The following is a 17,605-nucleotide window of genomic DNA, read 5'->3' on the forward strand; positions in this document are numbered from 1 at the left end:
GCAACTAACGGGCACGGAGTCCCTTTGATATGACAAGACAAAACAGTGTACAGTAGGAGGCTGACAGTTTGCCATTGCGCCATCATCCTTATCCTGATGGTTGATCCTGTGAAAAATGGTAGCTCTCTCCAGTTCACTGCTCCTTGAAAGAGACAGTCTCTCAATCCAAGCTGAAACCCACGCACTTGTCAGCTGGTCTTTGTTAGGAGGAAGAGTGCTAAAACCTTCTGAGAAAAGAAAATAGCAACAATAAGTAATTCACTTGCAGGTTTTACACAATTCATTAGGTCTTAATCAAGATTTAGGGTGGTTATCCCATGTGATATCATACAAAGCGAGCTCCTATTCACTAGTACTCAGCAACCCCTTTATGAATGAAACTTGTTTACTTCGATGCATTGGCTCATGTATGGCACCTCTGACTTCACTACGTGTTCACTCATTTTTTAAAAAAACCCTAATCTTGCAAAAAAATTCCTCTCCCACTCCATCAGACCAGTGTGCGAATATGTTACTAGTAAAGAACAATGATCAGGTATTCTATAAATACATAGAAATGCTATGCATTGTTGAATGGTGTTTGGTAAAGTTCCTAACAAGACCAAAGGAAAACTGTATTATGGGATCAACCTAGGCATTGTATGTTCTTCCTGGGAATTCTATGGATGAGATTAAGTGATGTCGACTAAAATCAAAGACAAGAAAAATTAATGAAATATTGTGTATGATATTATTTTTATTATTAATAACACAATTCTTTGTATTATCCCTCAACCAAGTACTAATGCATGATCTCTGGTTCCTTTATGAACCACAAACAATCTAGTCTGGATTCTTCAGAAATACAACATGGCTATGACAAACCTGAATGGCACTTAGATTAGCACAGAACATTCTTTTTAACACAATAGCACCGTTGACTCTGGCACTTAGTCTTACAACAGAATTTCACAAAACCTTGCCCAGTCCGAATTGATGGTTGGGACAGCAATGACAACTCTTTATCTTGAATATCTGATATGAGGACTTTGCCTCTAAAGCTGCAGTCCTATTGCACACTTACCTTTGGAGTAAGCCCCACTGAACACAAGTCAGAATGCAAATGCATAGAACTGGACTGCAAGATAGCTATTGTTACACATAACGCCAACTCATTGCCGGGTATTCTATGGAACGCCTAGACCATCCTTCCCCAACTTGATGCCTCTACCAGGCTTCCATCAACCCTAGCCAGCATGGCCAATGGTCCGGAATGCTAGAAGGTATAGGCCAAAACATCTGGAGGACACTAGGTGGGGGAAGACTAATCTAAGTCAATGTGTGGGAGAACAAATATTTAGTATTTTGCCTGGTGTTGGGGGTGTGGGACCTCCAAGTATTATTTTGATCACCTGAATTGAAATGTCTGTAACACACACACACACACACACACACACACACACACAATATTCTCTGTACTCATCATGCATCGGATGAAATGGACTCTACTCCATGAAAGCTTGTTCTACAATCAACCTTTCCGGTTTTTAAGTTTCCACAAGACTAACACAGCTACTTTTTGGGTCATAAGCCACCTCCTAGCATTTCTTTTGAACCAAGAAAAGCTTTTATGACTCAACAGGATCAGAAGGAGTCCAAAGAAGGGAAGAATTGCAATGAGTTGGATCAATGGTGGAAGACCTGGGGCCTTCTAGAAGTTGGACTACAACCCCCATCATCCCTGACCATTGGCTTTGAGGGCTGGGACCAAAGGGAGATGGAGCAAGGCAACATTATCAGAGATGATAATGGCTAAGATGATAATGACTTCTTAACATTTTAGAGAGATGCTGATGACCTGGGAGGGAGCACTGCTGCTGCATTTATTATTGACTTAAAAAAGCAGTTGCTGTAAACTATTTTATCCAGGTAAAATAGGATGGAGATTTTATGCATAAAATGCCCAGAACCTGTACAACATGGGAAAACACGTTAGTCTCCCAGGGCACTGTGCTGTTGATCTCAAAGTTACCATTCCACAATCACCACTGCAACATTCAAAAGGAGACTCCAGTCCCAAATCGATGAACAAGAATTTATCAGCAACTTCTAATCTATTCATTTAGGTCTCAGACAGTTGAGACAATGGATTTGTTTCCCGCTACAGGTGTTAAACTAGCATAGTAAAGCATAACCAGTTAGGTCTGTTGTGAATGGTCATTGTTTTTATCTTACATATATATTTGACTTTTGTATTGAAATGTCTTGGATCTCTCGCATTTTACTACCTTCTGGTCCTACTGTTTGCAATTTTCTTTCAATCTATTGATTTATACATGCCAACTGAGGAGAATACTTTTTCATGCACATGGTGAGGTGAGTTCTCATCCACAAACATTTGTGCCACAAAAAATCTGTTGGTCTTTAAGGTACCATAAGATTCTTCATTGTTTTTGCTGCAACACACTAACGTGGCAATTCCTCTGGAATGTGTAGAGGACATGTTCACATTATTGCCTTGGCTAGGTCAGACTATAGTGTTGTGACCAAGGGCACAATTTACTGGGAACCTTAATCCGGTGGTTCAGAAAGGCCAAGAAAAGTGAGGAGTTAACAAGTAGGTGTGTCATATTTCTATGCAGAGCACATATGAATGCAACCTCCAATTGAACTGGGCATGACCTTTTTGCAAATGGTGATGAATCAGCAGAGCAAAGAGGACAGGATCAAGCAGCTAAAGTGGGACATTTATTTTCTGGAATGAGAAAGCCACTCCAAACACTTGCTAAGCACAAGGTCTACTACAGTATCAGATTTGCTACGAATTCAAACTGGAGAAAGTATGGTGACTTTAAAGCTGTGATATGTCCCATGCCAAAGAGGTCTCACCCAGCACTCTGTGTGTGTGTGTGTGTGTGGAGGTGGGGAGAATACTGCCCTCCCAACCAATACTACCCAGGGACGTAAAGGTAGCATGAGTAAAGAGCCAGCACCATAATTATACTCCATTCTCCCTTTCACTTCCTTTTCACCCCTGTGGCTGGGAAATTAGAGATAGTGCTGGTTTCCTTGACAGTGAGCAAGAGAACAATTCGGCGGTATAATGTTCAACACAATGCATCCTGTTACTATAGGAACGAGGTGTTCCAGGCATGATGTGGGGAGTTCAGGAGGGAGGGAAGAGTCCTGCATTAGAACGTGGCCAATGGCAGGTGTCTAAATGCATGGGGCATTAGCTCATCGCTGAACAAACCGGCCCATTCTCACCACCAAACCATGGGGTGGAATGAGGATGTCTTGAAATGGTTTGCAGGACTGCGGCTTTAAGCATGTGGCCAATTGACAATTCATCGAATCATAGAATACTAGGGTTGGAAGGGGCCTACAAGACCATCGAGTCCAACCCCCTGCTCAATGCAGAAATCCAAGTCAGAGCATCCCTGACAGAGGGCTGTCTAGCCTCATCTTAAATGCCTCCCTAGGAGAGCCCACTACCTCCCTAGGTTCCATTGTCTTATTGCTCTAACAGTCAGGACATTTTTCCTGATGTTCAGCTGGAATCTGGCTTCCTGTTAACTTGAGCCCATTCTTCCGTGTCCTGCACTCTGGGATGATCAAGAAGAGAACGTGGCCTTCCTCTCTGAGACAACCTTTCAAGGACTTGAAGAGCGCTATCCTATCTTCCCTCAGTCTTCTCTTCTCAAGGCTAAACAGGCCCAGTTCTTTCAGTCTCTCTTCATAGGTCTTTGTTTCCAGTCCCCTGATCATCTTTGTTGCCCTCCTCTGAACCCTCTCCAGCTTGTCTGCATCCTTCTTAAAGTGCGGTGCGCAGAATTCAACCCACATTGGTTTACCACAGCAGAGTAGATGGAAGTGGACTGAATGCAGCAGCATAGTGGCTGAATTCAGGGCTGGTATTCTCATCTGCATGGAGCTCAACAGAGGCCTCAGTTAAGAAATGGCCTGGATTTGTAGCTTCCACAGCAGCATAGTTAACCCAGCCAAGTCTCCCAGCTTTGTCAGCTTCCTTCGTGTAAGCAGGGGTGTCAAATCTCTTTCAGCCCAAGGGCTGGATTCAATTTTGGAGAAGGTTACCAGGCTTTTGGGGATGCTCCAGTGGTGGGTGGGGCTGAAGGCAAAAGACGTGAGGTCAGAAATACCAGCATATTTTAGCTTAAAGCTGCAAGAAACTAAGCAGTCAGAGAGCCATTTCAACCTTTTAGAAGGGACGGGAGGACATACAAATGCTGGGAAACCACCACTTGATCAGTGGGCTGGAGGAAAGGGGGTGGGGACAGGGGAAGTGGACATGGCCATCTGGGGAAGCCCAGAGGCTGGACTGGGGCGCCAGGAAGGCCAGGCCCCAGGGGCTTGAGGGCCAACACCCCTGCTGTAAGTCGAAAAGCAACTCTTAGGCTTGGAGTTCACCTATTTGAGATAATAGCACACATGAGCCATCATTTTCCTTAGCATATTATAACCCTTTATTGCATTCTAGGACATTCTTGCATGACACAGACATTTGGGGCAATAATATAAAGGTACCCATGAGAGGTTAAGATTGCCGGGAGAATTATCAACAACCTCAGATACGCAGACAATACCACCCTAATGGCAGAAAGCGAAGAGGATCTCAAGAGCCTCTTGTTCAGGGTGAAAGTGGAGAGTGCAAAAGCTGGTTTGAAACTCAACATTAAAAAAAACTCAGATCATGGCATCTGGCCCCATCATTTCCTGGCATAAGGAAGGGGAAGAAATTGAAGCAGTGACAGATCTTATTTTCTTGGGCTCCAAGATCACTGCAGACAGTGACTGTAGCCATGAAATTAAAAGACGCTTGCTCCTTGGGAGGAAAGCTATGGCAAACCTAGACAGCATAGTAAGAAGCAGAGACATCACCTTGCTGACAAAGGTTCGTATAATCAAAGCTATGGTTTTCCCAGTAGTAACGTATGGCTGTGAGAGCTGGACTTTAAGGAAGGCTGAGTGCCAAATAATTGATGCTTTTGAATTGTGGTGCTGGAGAGTCCCCTGGACTGCAAGGAGGTCAAATCAGTCAATCCTAAAGGATATCAACCTGGACAGCTCATTGGAAGGACAGATACTGAAGCTGAAGCTCAAATATTTTGGCCACCTAATGCGAAGAGCTTCAGCAAAGGAGATCATTACCTTGTCGTGGTGCTGGAGCTTGAGCACCTCAATGACGTCATGAGCTAAACCTGTGAAGGTTGAACCCAAGATGGGAAGGTCATGGCAGAGAGGTCAGACTAAACACGATCCCTGAGGAAGGAAATGGCAACCCACCCCAATATTCTTGCCATGAAAACTAAATGGATCAGTACAACCAGAGATATGTCGGTATACCATCGGAAGATGGGACTCCCAGGTAGGAAGATGGTCAAAATGCTACTGGGGAGTAACAGAGGATAAGTTCAACTAGCCCCAGATGTGATGACGCAGCTAGCTCAAAGCCAAAAGGATGGCTAGCAGCCGATGGAGCTGGTGGTGAACGACGAATCCGATGTTCTAAAGATCAACACACCATAGGAACCTGGAATGTCAGACCAGGAGCCAGGGCAAATTGGATGTGGTTATTGGGGAGATGTCAAGTTTAAATATAGACATTTTGGGTGTCAGTGAACTGAAATGGACTGGAATGGGCCACTTCACATCACATGACCACCAGATCTACTACTGTGGACAAGAGGACCACAGAAGAAATGGAGTAGCCTTCATAATTAATAATAAAGTGGCTAAAGCAGTGCTTGGATACAATCCAAAAAATGACAGAATGATCTCAATTCGAATTCAGGGTAAGCCATTTAATATCACAGTGATTCAAATATACGCCCCAACCACAGATGCTGAAGAAGCAGAAGTAGATCAGTTCTATGAGGATCTGCAGCACCTACTGGATAGTACGCCAAACAAAGATGTTATTTTCATTACAGGAGACTGGAATGCTAAGGTGGGTAGTCAAACGACATCTGGAATTACAGGCAAGCATGGTCTGGGAGAACAAAATGAAGCAGGACATAGGCTGACAGAATTTTGCCAAGACAACTTGCTGTGCATAACAAACACTCTCTTCCAACAACCTAAGAGACGACTTTATACATGGACTTCACCAGACGGTCGACACCAAAATCAGATTGACTACATCCTTTGTAGCCAAAGGTGGCGGACATCTATGCGGTCAGTAAAAACAAGACCTGGAGCTGATTGTAGTTCAGATGACGAACTTCTTATTGCACAATTTAGAATCAGACTCAAGAGAATAGGGAAGACCCACAGAGCAGTTAGATATGAGATCACGAATATTCCTCATGAATATGCAGTGGAGGTGAAGAATAGATTTAAGGGACTAGATTTAGTAGATAGGGTCCCGGAAGAAATATGGACAGAAGTTCACAACATTGTTCAGGAGGCGGCAACAAACAACATCCCAAAGAAAAAGAAAACCAAGAAGGCAAGATGGCTGTCTGCTGAGACACTGGAAGCAGCCCAAGAAAGAAGGAAAGCAAAAGGCAACAGTGATAGAGGGAGATATGCCCAATTAAATGCAAAATTCCAGAGGTTAGCCAGAAGAGATAAGGAATTATTTTTAAACAAGCAATGTGCGGAGGCGGAAGAAGATAATAGAGTAAGAAGGACAAGAGACCTCTTCCAGAAAATTAGAAACATCGGAGGTAAATTCCAGGCAAAAATGGGAATGATCAAAAACAAAGATGGCAAGGACCTAACAGAAGCAGAAGAGAGCAAGAAAAGGTGGCAAGAATATATGAGAGATCTGTATAACAATATCGGGGATAGATTTTACGGTGTGGTCAGTGAGCTAGAGCCAGACATCCTGAAGAGTGAGGTGGAATGGGCCTTAAGAAGCACTGCTAATAACAAGGCAGCAGGACATGACGGTATCCCAGCTGAACTGTTTAAACTCTTGCAAGATGATGCTGTCAAGGTGATGCATGCCATATGCCAGCAAATTTGGAAAACACAAGAATGGCCAACAGATTGGAAAAAATCAACTTATAACCCCATAGGGAAGCACCAAAGAATGTTCAAACTATCGAACAGTGGCACTTATTTCACATGCCAGTAAGGTAATGCTCAAGATCTTGCAAAGTAGACCCCAGCAATTCATGGAACGAGAATTGCCAGATGTACAAGCTGGGTTTAGAAAAGGCAGAGGAACTAGAGACCAAATTGCCAATATCCGCTGGATAATGGAGAAAGCCAGGGAGTTTCAGAAAAACATCTCTTTCTGTTTTATTGACTATTCTAAAGCCTTTAACTGTGTGGATCATAACAAATTGTGGCAAGTTCTTGGTGGTATGGGGATACCAAGTCATCTTGTCTGCCTCCTGAGGAATCTGTATAACGACCAAGTAGCAACGGTAAGTACAGACCACGGAACAACCGACTGGTTTAAGATTGGGAAAGGAGTACGGCAGGGCTGTATACTCTCACCCTACCTATTCAACCTGTACACAGAACACATCATGCGACGTGGTGGGCTTGATGAAGCCAAGGCTGGAGTTAAAATCGCTGGAAGAAACATTAACAGTCTCAGATATGCAGATGATACCACTTCGATGGCTGAAAGCGAGGAGGAGCTGAGGAACCTCATGACGAAGGTGAAAGAAGAAAGTGCAAAAGCTGGGTTGCAGTTCAACCTCAAAAAACCCAAGATTATGGCAACCAGCTGGATTGATAACTGGCAAATAGAGGGAGAAAACGTGGAGGCAGTGACAGACTTTGTCTTTCTAGGCGCAAAGATTACTGCAGATGCTGACTGCAGCCAGGAAATCAGAAGACGTTTACTTCTTGGGAGGAGAGCAATGACAAATCTTGATAAAATAGTGAAGAGCAGAGACATCACACTGACAACAAAGGTCCGCATAGTTAAAGCAATGGTATTCCCCATAGTAACCTATGGCTGCGAGAGCTGGACCATAAGGAAGGCTGAGCGAAGGAAGATAGATGCTTTTGAACTGTGGTGCTGGAGGAAAATTCTGAGAGTGCCTTGGACTGCAAGAAGATCAAACCAGTCCATCCTCCAGGAAATCAAGCCAGACTGCTCACTTGAGGGAATGATATGAAAGGCCAAACTGAAGTCCTTTGGCCACATCATGAGAAGACAGGAAACCCTGGAGAAGATGCTGATGCTAGGGAAAGTGGAAGGCCAAAGGAAGAGGGGCCGACCAAGGGCAAGATGGATGGATGATATTCTGGAGGTGACGGACTTGACCTTGGGGGAGCTGGGGGTGGCGACAGCCAACAGGAAGCTCTGGCGTGGGCTGGTCCATGAAGTCACGAAGAGTCGGAAGCGACTGACCGAATAAACAACAAACAATGCAAAGAGAAAAGTCACTGGAAAAGACCCTGATGCTGGGAAAGATTGAAGGCAAAAGGAGAAGGGGACGGCAGAGGATGAGATGGCTAGATAGCATCACCGATGCAATGAATATGAACTTGAGCACAGTCCGGGAGAAAGCGGAGGACAGGAAGGCCTGGTGTGCTATGGTCCATGGGGTCATGAAGAGTCGGACATGACTTAACGACTGAACAACAATAACCCATGAGTGGAAGATCTTATGAAACTTCAAGTTTCCCTTTTGTAATGCAGGAATGAAGCCTTGCAGCTCCTCCAGTTATGGGACTGCCCCCAAATCAAAGCTCTCGGTTTTCACTGTTATCTTCAGCCAATGCCCTCATTATCTCAAGCAGATAATAGAAGCTTTATACCACAGCTATGAAGACATCCTGGGATTTCAAACCAGGAATTTGACATTCCTTTAGCCCAAATTAACTTCTGCCAGTGTAACACACAAGCAAATGGTGGCCACAAGCCAGCGGAATGCTAAGGGGCTAACTAATGGCAAATGGGTGTAATTGAACTCTGGCATCCATTTTGAAATGAATAACGCATTTGGGAATTTAGAGTGAAGAACGTGCGTGTGGAGGGTTGTGTGTGCATATCCCTGCCTGCTGTTTCTCCACTCCGAATCCACACCCAGGGGGACTCCCCCCCCCATCCCACCCATCATCTCTTTCGCCTCCTGCCCTGGAATGCACATCCTTGTTTTATCCCTTCAGATTCCTGTTCTAGTGTAGACATTTGTGTTGGCATACAGTCTGGAACATCCAACCAAACCCTAGGATCACAGAGAGTATGTCAATGTAGATGGCAGTAGTGGGATTCTGGTGCATACATATTCAGCAAAATTGCATACTACAGGCCTTCCTGGACTGCACTACTTCAGACTGCAGATGGGGGGGGGGAGGGTTGAATGCCCCTGTACTTAAAAAAACACACACACACAACAACTTAGGAACAGAATTTCCTTCAATATTTTCAGGGGGCCATTCGTCCCCCGTGAAAGGATGGCAGGAATCCTACTCCTTTCGCTATAGCAGAAGAAATTCTGTAACCTTTTCTTTTGAAAGGGTGGGTCTAACCCCCACCCCCCACCCCCGGAACTCCTTGTACATAGAAAACTAGTATGCCAGGCTAGGTTAGTAAATTGGGACAGGTTAGAGCCTTCCCCTGATGTGCCAATTTTCTGTATGCAGAGTTTGTTTTTAATTGGGTGGGGGAAGATTCAAAACTGTAGTTTCTCCTGCCTGTAGGACTGCAAACCTGCTGTTGTGTGGGATGTTTTGCTGTCATAACTCAGCTCTCAGCCCTTCCTTGTGGACAGGTGCCATTGATTTTATTCACCAAAGATCACAGCCAAGCTACATACAAATCCAAAGCACATTCATTTACAGTTTACATCTTGTTTGAAGGCCATGACGTTGTCACATGTGTAAGGATCACCCTTTAAGACCAATAGGGCAGGAAACCCCAGTGCCTCCAAGTCCGCAGTAGCCACTAGGGTGCTTGCTGAGGTACTGCTGATGATATTCTTCAGCATAATAGAACTCCGGAGCCTCACGGATTTCGGTTGTGATGGCACCAAAGCCTTTCTCTGTCAACACCTGTCAAAGGGGGTGGGGGTGGGGAGGCAGAAAAGGGGAATCCATTAGGAATTGTTTGCTCCTATTTACATGGTAAATAACCAATGATGCACTGGATAATGGTGGTGGGAGTGTTTGGCTTTGGCATGGGCTTGAATGCGGCTCAGGCCAAACTCAGTGCATGGCCCTGGGCAAGTTACTCTCTCGGAGCCCCTGTTTGTTGTTTATAAAATGGGAATTACATCCTTCACAGAGTCGTTGCAAAGACAGTCTCACCCTCAGCAAAGTATTTATTTATTAATCTGTTATTTGTTATAAGTCTTTTTATTCCACCCTTCCATTCCCATGGTGGTATACAAAAAGACTAGCTGGGCTGAGGTACCCCAAAGCAGAAATCTTGGATGGCAGCCATTACTATACAGAAAGCATAAACCTTCCAGTCTTTCCAGATGACAGAAGAACAATTATTTTATTAGGTATGTATTTATTTTATAAATATGGGGCAGTATCCAATACTGCTGCTGCGCCTCCACTAGTGCTGTTGCACTCGTGGGACCAGCTGTTAGCGCAACAGGAAGCTAGCTCTTCCTAAAGCAACCCTACAAAGTGGAAATGCTTGTTTCCAGAATGGGACAGGTCAGCAGAGCTCTGCGAGTGCCACTGACCTGCCCCATTCTGGAAATGAGTGTTTCCGCTTGTTTCAGGAATCACTAGCTTACCATTGTGCTAGCCGTGGTTCCCACTTGTGTGGGGACAGCATTGGATGCTGCCTATGGCTAGCATGTTTTGAGTTAGTGAAGAAACAGTAGTATAATTAGGAAGGATAAGTATTTATTTATTTGTTACATTTATATTGTGCCTTTTCCTCCAAGGAGTCCAAGGCAGTGTACATAATCTTCCTCCTCTCAATTTAACCTCACAACAGCCCCATGAGATAAATTAGGCTGAGACTCAGTGACTGGCCCGAAGTCACCCGGTGAGCTACATGGCAGAGTGGGGACTTGAACCCGGATCTCCCCAGTCCCACTCCAAGACTCCTAACTACTACACCACACTGGCCCTACTACTGGGGCTAGACCCTAACCTCCCCCCTCCCCCCATGACACACGCATGTCAAGAGAGCAGGAGCTACAAATACCAACTTTGGATTTTCAAAGTAGAATCATGGAGATGGAAGGACACTATGTGCTGGGGGAAAACATCCAAATCATTTTCTGCTCTGTGCAGTAAAACTCTGCAACTGGGATAAATTATACAAACCAGGTGACTTGGTGCAAACATATGACTGATTCTGCTACTCCTAGTCATATGGGAAAACAAAGATATGCAGAACAATGAAATCACACCCGTGGATCTTTTGGAAATTCACTCTTTGGTTTTTGTATATGGCATTGATTTGGTGTAGGGTTAGGGTTAGGAGGCGTAGCTGGAGGCTATCTATGTATGATGATGTCAAAAGAGAAGAATGCTTACAATACACTTCAACAGTTCCTGTAATTTGGAAAGGAAGAGGGGGGCTCATCCGAAATGGGGTCATACTTGAGCTCGGAAATAAGCAAGCTATCTAATGAATCTTTAGGAAAACAGCTGAGTTAGATGAGCCCAATAACGGATCAAGCCCGGAGGTGGGCTGCTGGGGTTGCCCATCACTGCTCTGTAAGCTGGTGGCAGTAAATTAAAAACAATACCAGCAGCAATAATATTAGTGTAGAAAACAACCAACTGGTTTCCTTGAACTGAGACTGCTCCCAGAGAAGGCCTTTTTTTTGCGATCCCTCTGCCTCCTCCACAGAATATTACAAGGGCTCCACATGGCATCATCTTCCATTTGTAACCCTCCTGTATTTCTTACCACAGAAAATCCCTTAAGGAGGAAAAGATGGAATAATTACACAATGCCTTTTGACTGTAGTGCTAGGAGACATCCGTCTAGAATCATAGAATCATAGAATAGTAGGGTTGGAAGGGGCCTATAAGACCATCGAGTCCAACCCCCTGCTCAATGCAGGAAACCAAGTCAGAGCATCCCTGACAGAGGGCTGTCCAGCTTCATCTTGAATGCTTCCAGTGTGGGAGAGCCCACCACCTCCCTAGGGAATGGGTTCCATTGTTGTATTGCTCTCACAGTCAGGACGTTTTTCCTGATGTTTAGCCGGAATCCGGCTTCCTGTAACTTGAGCCCATTCTTCCGTGTCCTGCACTCTGAGATGATCGAGAAGAGATCCTGGCCTTCCTCTCTGTGACAATCTTTCAAGGAATTGAAGAGTGCTATCATATCTCCCCTCAGTTTTCTCCAGGCTAAACAGCCCAGTTCTTTCAGTCATAGGGCTTTGTTTCCAGTCCCCTGATCATCTTCATTGCCCTCCTCGGAACCTTCTCTAGTTTGTCTGCATCCTTCTTAAAGTGTGGTGCCCAGAACTGGACACAGTACTCAAGCTGAGGCCTAACCTATACTTCTATGAATGCAGCCCAAAATAGCATGTGCCTTTTTTGCAGCCACATCACATTGTTGGCTCATATTCAGCTTGTGATCTACAACAATTCCAAGATCCTTCTCGCTTGTAGTATTGTGGAGCCAAGCACCACCCATCTTGTACCTGCCTGTACTCTTCCTGGGTAGCTTGGCCTTCCTTCCACTTCCTATATGTGTCCCTTTTTTTGTCTTCAGGTCATCTCTAAGCTTTTTGTGAAGCTACATTAGCTCCTTCTATTGTCTTCTGCCTTTTTTTCTTGTTGGAATTGTTTGCCTAGAAGCATCCGAAGTTAACATAAATAGTAAAATGCTGAGGCGTCGCTGTAAGCCTGGGATCTCAGTGACTGAAATAGGCCCAGGTGCTGGGAAAGAAAGAAAGAGTTTCCACAAAAAATGGAAAAGGTGTTTGGAGGAATCCAATTCCCCACTGTGTGTGTGCGTGCATGTGTGCGTGTGTGTGTGCGTACACGTGTATGCTGGCATCGTACAGTGGGGAGTCTAAGATGGTGTGAAAAACAAAAAGGAAACCTCTCTTGTTTACATCTGAAGTCTGAAAGTGGTGTGCTGTGAATAAGCAAAGGATGCTCCCCAAAATGCTGTGTCAGTGAAAGGCCCCCTCAGCAGGAGAGCCAGCAAAACAGCGCAGTCAGGTAGCGCGGTGCTTCCAAGTCGAAGGCATGCTGCAGCTCCACATCTAAAAAGGCTTTCTGTGTTATCTTGTTTATCCAGAACACCACGTTTTGGGGATGCTTTCAAGCAGCAATCTCCTACCCCACCCCTCCCTCCTAAACGCTCAGTGGATAAGCGAGCTGTAAAGCAGAGTTTTTTGCAGCTGGGTTGGACTCCAGCTTCTTAGCAATGTCAAGTATTCATAATGTTGCTTGGGGAAGTAGAAATCAGGTCACTTTTCTTTACTCCCAGTACCCTATGTTCTAAAAATAGTAAGACGTAATGGGAGGCCCAGGGGCCAGATCCGGATGGCAGAGAATAACCTTTCAACCTATAACTCACTTATATTCCCTTAGCAGAGGAAAGGAGCCCTCCAGGCCCAGCCCACATGTTTGGTGCAGGAGTGGCTTTCAGCCTCACTTTTCTACAAATATGCAGCCAGCACCTACCAAATCGAGTAAGGGGGCTTAAACTCTGACCTGCGCACACTTCCTGGTACTGGCCTGCTGGCAAGCCAGCTTGGAAGAAGGGACTAGAGGATCACCTATCCTTGACTTGATCCTAACCAATAGAGATGACTTAGTGGATAAAGTAGCAGTTACAGGAACTCTGGGGGAAAGTGACCATATTATACTTCTTGGTGCTAAAGGAAGCAAAAGCCAAGCATAGCCAAATGTGTACCCTGGATTTTAGGAAAGCCAATTTTAATAAACTCAGAACAATGATAAGTAAAGTCCCATAGCAAGTGACTCTAACGAGAAAAGGAGTCCAAGATCGGTGGGAGTTTTTAAAAAGGGAAATTCTCAAGGCACAATTACAAACAATTCCAACAAGAAGAAAAGATGGAAGACAACAGAAGAAGCCAGTGCGGCTTCACAAAAAGCTTAGAGATGACGTGAAAACAAAAAAGGACACATATAGGAAGTGGAAGGAAGCCCAAGCAACAAAGGAAGAGTACAGGCAGGTAGCACAGAATTGCAGGGATAGCGTCAGGAAGGCTAAAGCTGAGAATGAGCTGAGGTTAGCGAGGGATGCTAAAAGCCACAAAAAGGCTTTCTTCAGCTACGTGCATAGTAAAACACAGAGGAAAGAAATGGTGGTTCAGCTATTAAATAAGGATGGCAAAATGATAACAGATTACAAGGAAAAGGCAGAAGTGCTCAATTCCTACTTTGGCTCAGTCTTCTCCTGAAAGAGGGTCTATGAGCCCCCTGGCAAAGGCAAAGTACAGGCTGAAGGGGCAGGATTGCAGCTTGAGATCAATAGGCATATGGTCAAAGAATGCCTAATTACTTTGAATGAGTTCAAATCTCCAGGGCCAGATGAACTGCATCCTAGAGTCATAAAGGAACTGGCAGAAGAACTCTCAGAACCACTGTCTATTATCTTGGAGCAATAATGGAGGACGGGTGAAGTGCCAGATGACTGGAAGAGGGCTAATGTTGTCCCTATCTTCAAAAAGGAGGAACCTGGGAACTACAGAGCAGTCAGTCTGACATCAATCCCTGGGAAAATTCTGGAGCAGATTAGAAAGCAATCCATCTGGAAGCACCTTGAAAACAATGCAGTGATTCCTCAAAGCCAACATGGATTTGTCAAAAACAAATCCTGCCAGATGAATCTGATCTCATTTTTGGATCAGGTAAGCTCCCTTGTGGACTGTGGGAATGCTGTGGCAGACTATACCTCGACTTCAGCAGAGCTTTTGACAAAGTGCCCCATGATATCCTGATTAGCAAACTAGATCAAAGTGGACTAGATGAAACAATGATCAGGTGGATCCACAGTTGGCTACAGAATTGGACTCAAAGAGTGCTTATCAATGGGATCTTCTCAAACTGGGGAGAGGGAGAGGTAACGAGCAGGGTACTGCAAGGCTCAGTCCTGGACCCTGTGCTCTTCAACATTTTTATTAATGACTTGGAGGAGAAGGTGCAAGGAATGCTTACCAGATTGCACAAGATTGGGCGGGATAGCTAATACTAATACTAATAGCAACAAAATTCAAAGTGACCTTGATAGACTGGAGCACTGGGCAGAAAACAACAGAATGACATTTAATAGGGATAAATGCCAAGTTCTGCACCTAGGAAAAAGAAACCAAATGCACAGTTACAAGATTAGGGATACGTGGCTCAACAACACTACAAACGAGAAGGATCTTGGAATTGTTGTAGATTACAGCTGAATATGAGCCAACAATGTGATGTGGCTGCAAAAAAGGCAAATGCTGTTTTGGGCTGCATTCATAGAAGCAGAGCTTCCAAATCCCGGGAAGCACTAGTTCCCTCTACTCAGCACTGGTTAGGCCTCATCTGGAGTATTGTGTCCAGTTCTGGGCACCACATTTTAAGAAGGATGCAGACAAACTGGAGAGGGTTCAGAGGAGGGTAACGAAGATGATCAGGGGACTGGAAACAAAGCCCTATGAGGAGAAACTAAAAGAACTGGGCAGGTTTGGCCTTGAGAAGAGAAGACTGAGGGGAGATAGGATTATTGTTGTTGTTCAGTCGTTAAGTCATGTCCGACTCTTCGTGACCCCATGGACCATAGCACGCCAGGCCTTCCTGTCCTCCGCTCTCTCCCGGAGTGTGCTCAGGTTCATATTCATTGCATCGGTGATGCTATCTAGCCATCTCATCCTCTGCCATCCCCTTCTCCTTTTGCCTTCAATCTTTCCCAGCATCAGGGTCTTTTCCAGGGAGTTTTCTCTTTGCATTAGGTGGCCAAAACATTTGAGCTTCAGCTTCAGTATCTGTCCTTCCAATGAGCACTCAGGGTTGATTTCCTGTAGGATGGACTGATTTGACCTCCTTGCAGTCCAGGGGACTCCTAAGAGTCTTCTCCAGCACCACAGTCTGAAAGCATCGATTCTTTGGCGCTCAGCCTTCCTTATAGTCCAGCTCTCACAGCCATACGTTACTACTGGGAAAACCATAGCTTTGATTAGATGGACCTTTGTCGGCAAGGCGATGTCTCTGCTTCTTACTACGCTGTCTAGCTTTGCCATAGCTTTCCTCCCAAGGAGCAAGCGTCTTTTAATTTCATGGCTACAGTCACCGCCTGCGGTGATCTTGGAGCCCAAAAAAATAAAATCTCTCACTGCTTCCATTTCTTCCCCTTCCTTATGCCAGGAAGTGATGGGGCCAGATGCCATGATCTTCGTTTTTGTAATGTTGAGTTTCAAACCAGCTTTTGCACTCTCCTCTTTCACCCTCAACAAGAGGCTCTTTAGATCTTCTTCTCTTTCTGCCATTAAGGTGGTATCGTCCGCGTATCTGTGGTTGTTGATAATTCTCCCGGCAATCTTAATTCCGACCTGTGATTCATCCAACCCGGCGTTTCGCATGATGTACTCTGCATATAAGTTAAATAAGCACGGCGACAATATGCAGCCTTGTCGTACTCCTTTCCCAGTTTGGAACCAATTGGTTGTTCCATGTCTTGTTCTTACTGTTGCTTCTTGGCCCTCGTACAGGTTTCTCAGGAGACAGGTAAGGTGGTCTGGTACTCCCATCTCTTTCAGAATTTGCCAGAGTTTGTTGTGATCCACACAATCAAAGGCTTTAGCGTAGTCAATGAAGCAGAAATAGACGTTTTTCTGGAATTCTCTTGCTTTCTCCATGATCCAGCGAATGTTGGTGATTTGATCTCTAGTTCCTCTGCCTCTTAGGAACCCAGCTTGTACTTCCGGTAGTTCTTGGTTCACATACTGCTGAAGCCTAGCTTGTAGGATTTTGAGCATCACCTTGCTGGCATGTGAAATGAGCGCAATTGTACGGTAGTTTGAACACTCTTTGGCATTGCCCTTCTTTGGAATTGGAATGTAAACTGACCTTTTCCAGTCTTGTGGCTGCTGCTGAGTGTTCCAAATTTGTTGGCATATTGAGTGCAGCACTTTAACAGCATCATCTTTTAGGATCTTAAATAGCTCAGCTGGAATACTGTCATCTCCGCTAGCTTTGTTGTTACTAATGCTTCCTAAGGCCCACTTGACTTCACTCTAGAGGATGTCCGGCTCAAGTTCAGTGACCGCACTATCGTGGCTATCAGGAACATTAAGATCTTTCCTGTATAGTTCTTCTGTGTATTCTTTCCACCTCTTCTTAATCTCATCTGCTTCTGTTAGGTCCCTGCCTTTTTTGTCCTTTATCATGCCCGTCTTTGCACAAAACGTTCCCTTGAGATCTCCGGTTTTCTTGAAGAGATCTCTAGTCTTTCCCATTCTGTTGTTTTCCTCGATTTCTTTGCATTGTTCATTTAAGAAGGCCTTCTTGTCTCTCCTTGCTATTCTCTGGAACTCTGCATTCAGTTGGGTATATCTTCCCCTTTCTCCCTTGCTTTTCGCTTCCCTTCTTTCCTCAGCTACTTGTAAAGCCTCATCAGACAGCCACTTTATTTCTTGCATTTCTTTTTCTTTGGGATGGATTGAGTTGCTGCCTCCTGAACAATGTTACGGACCTCCGTCCATAGTTCCTCAGGCATTTGTCTATCAGGTCTAATCCTTGAAATCTATTCCTC

General features: G+C 44.8%; 1 protein-coding gene across 38 annotated transcripts in view; it reads right to left on the reverse strand.

Annotated features, from left to right (window-relative positions):
* Positions 1-139: 139 nt before the first annotated feature.
* MSRA (methionine sulfoxide reductase A) overlaps positions 140-17,605 on the reverse strand; it is a 331,489-nt gene continuing 314,023 nt past the window's right edge. For 36 of the 38 annotated variants that reach the window (XR_014787009.1, XR_014787008.1, XM_084829423.1 and 33 more), the window contains one exon: positions 9,674-9,963. Coding sequence is in view for 26 of the 38 variants with exons in the window: in XM_084829423.1 (XP_084685549.1) it covers positions 9,799-9,963 (165 nt within the window). In the remaining 12 variants the exon portion in view is untranslated. Of the gene's footprint in view, positions 228-9,673; positions 9,964-17,605 lie in introns of those variants that run through there. The other 2 variants (XM_084829418.1, XM_084829391.1) reach the window with 1 other exon arrangement.

Source organism: Heloderma suspectum, chromosome 1 (assembly GCF_057233095.1).
Source record: "Heloderma suspectum isolate Gila_16-S chromosome 1, 16-S_ref, whole genome shotgun sequence".
Classification (NCBI taxonomy): Eukaryota; Metazoa; Chordata; class Lepidosauria; order Squamata; family Helodermatidae; genus Heloderma; species Heloderma suspectum.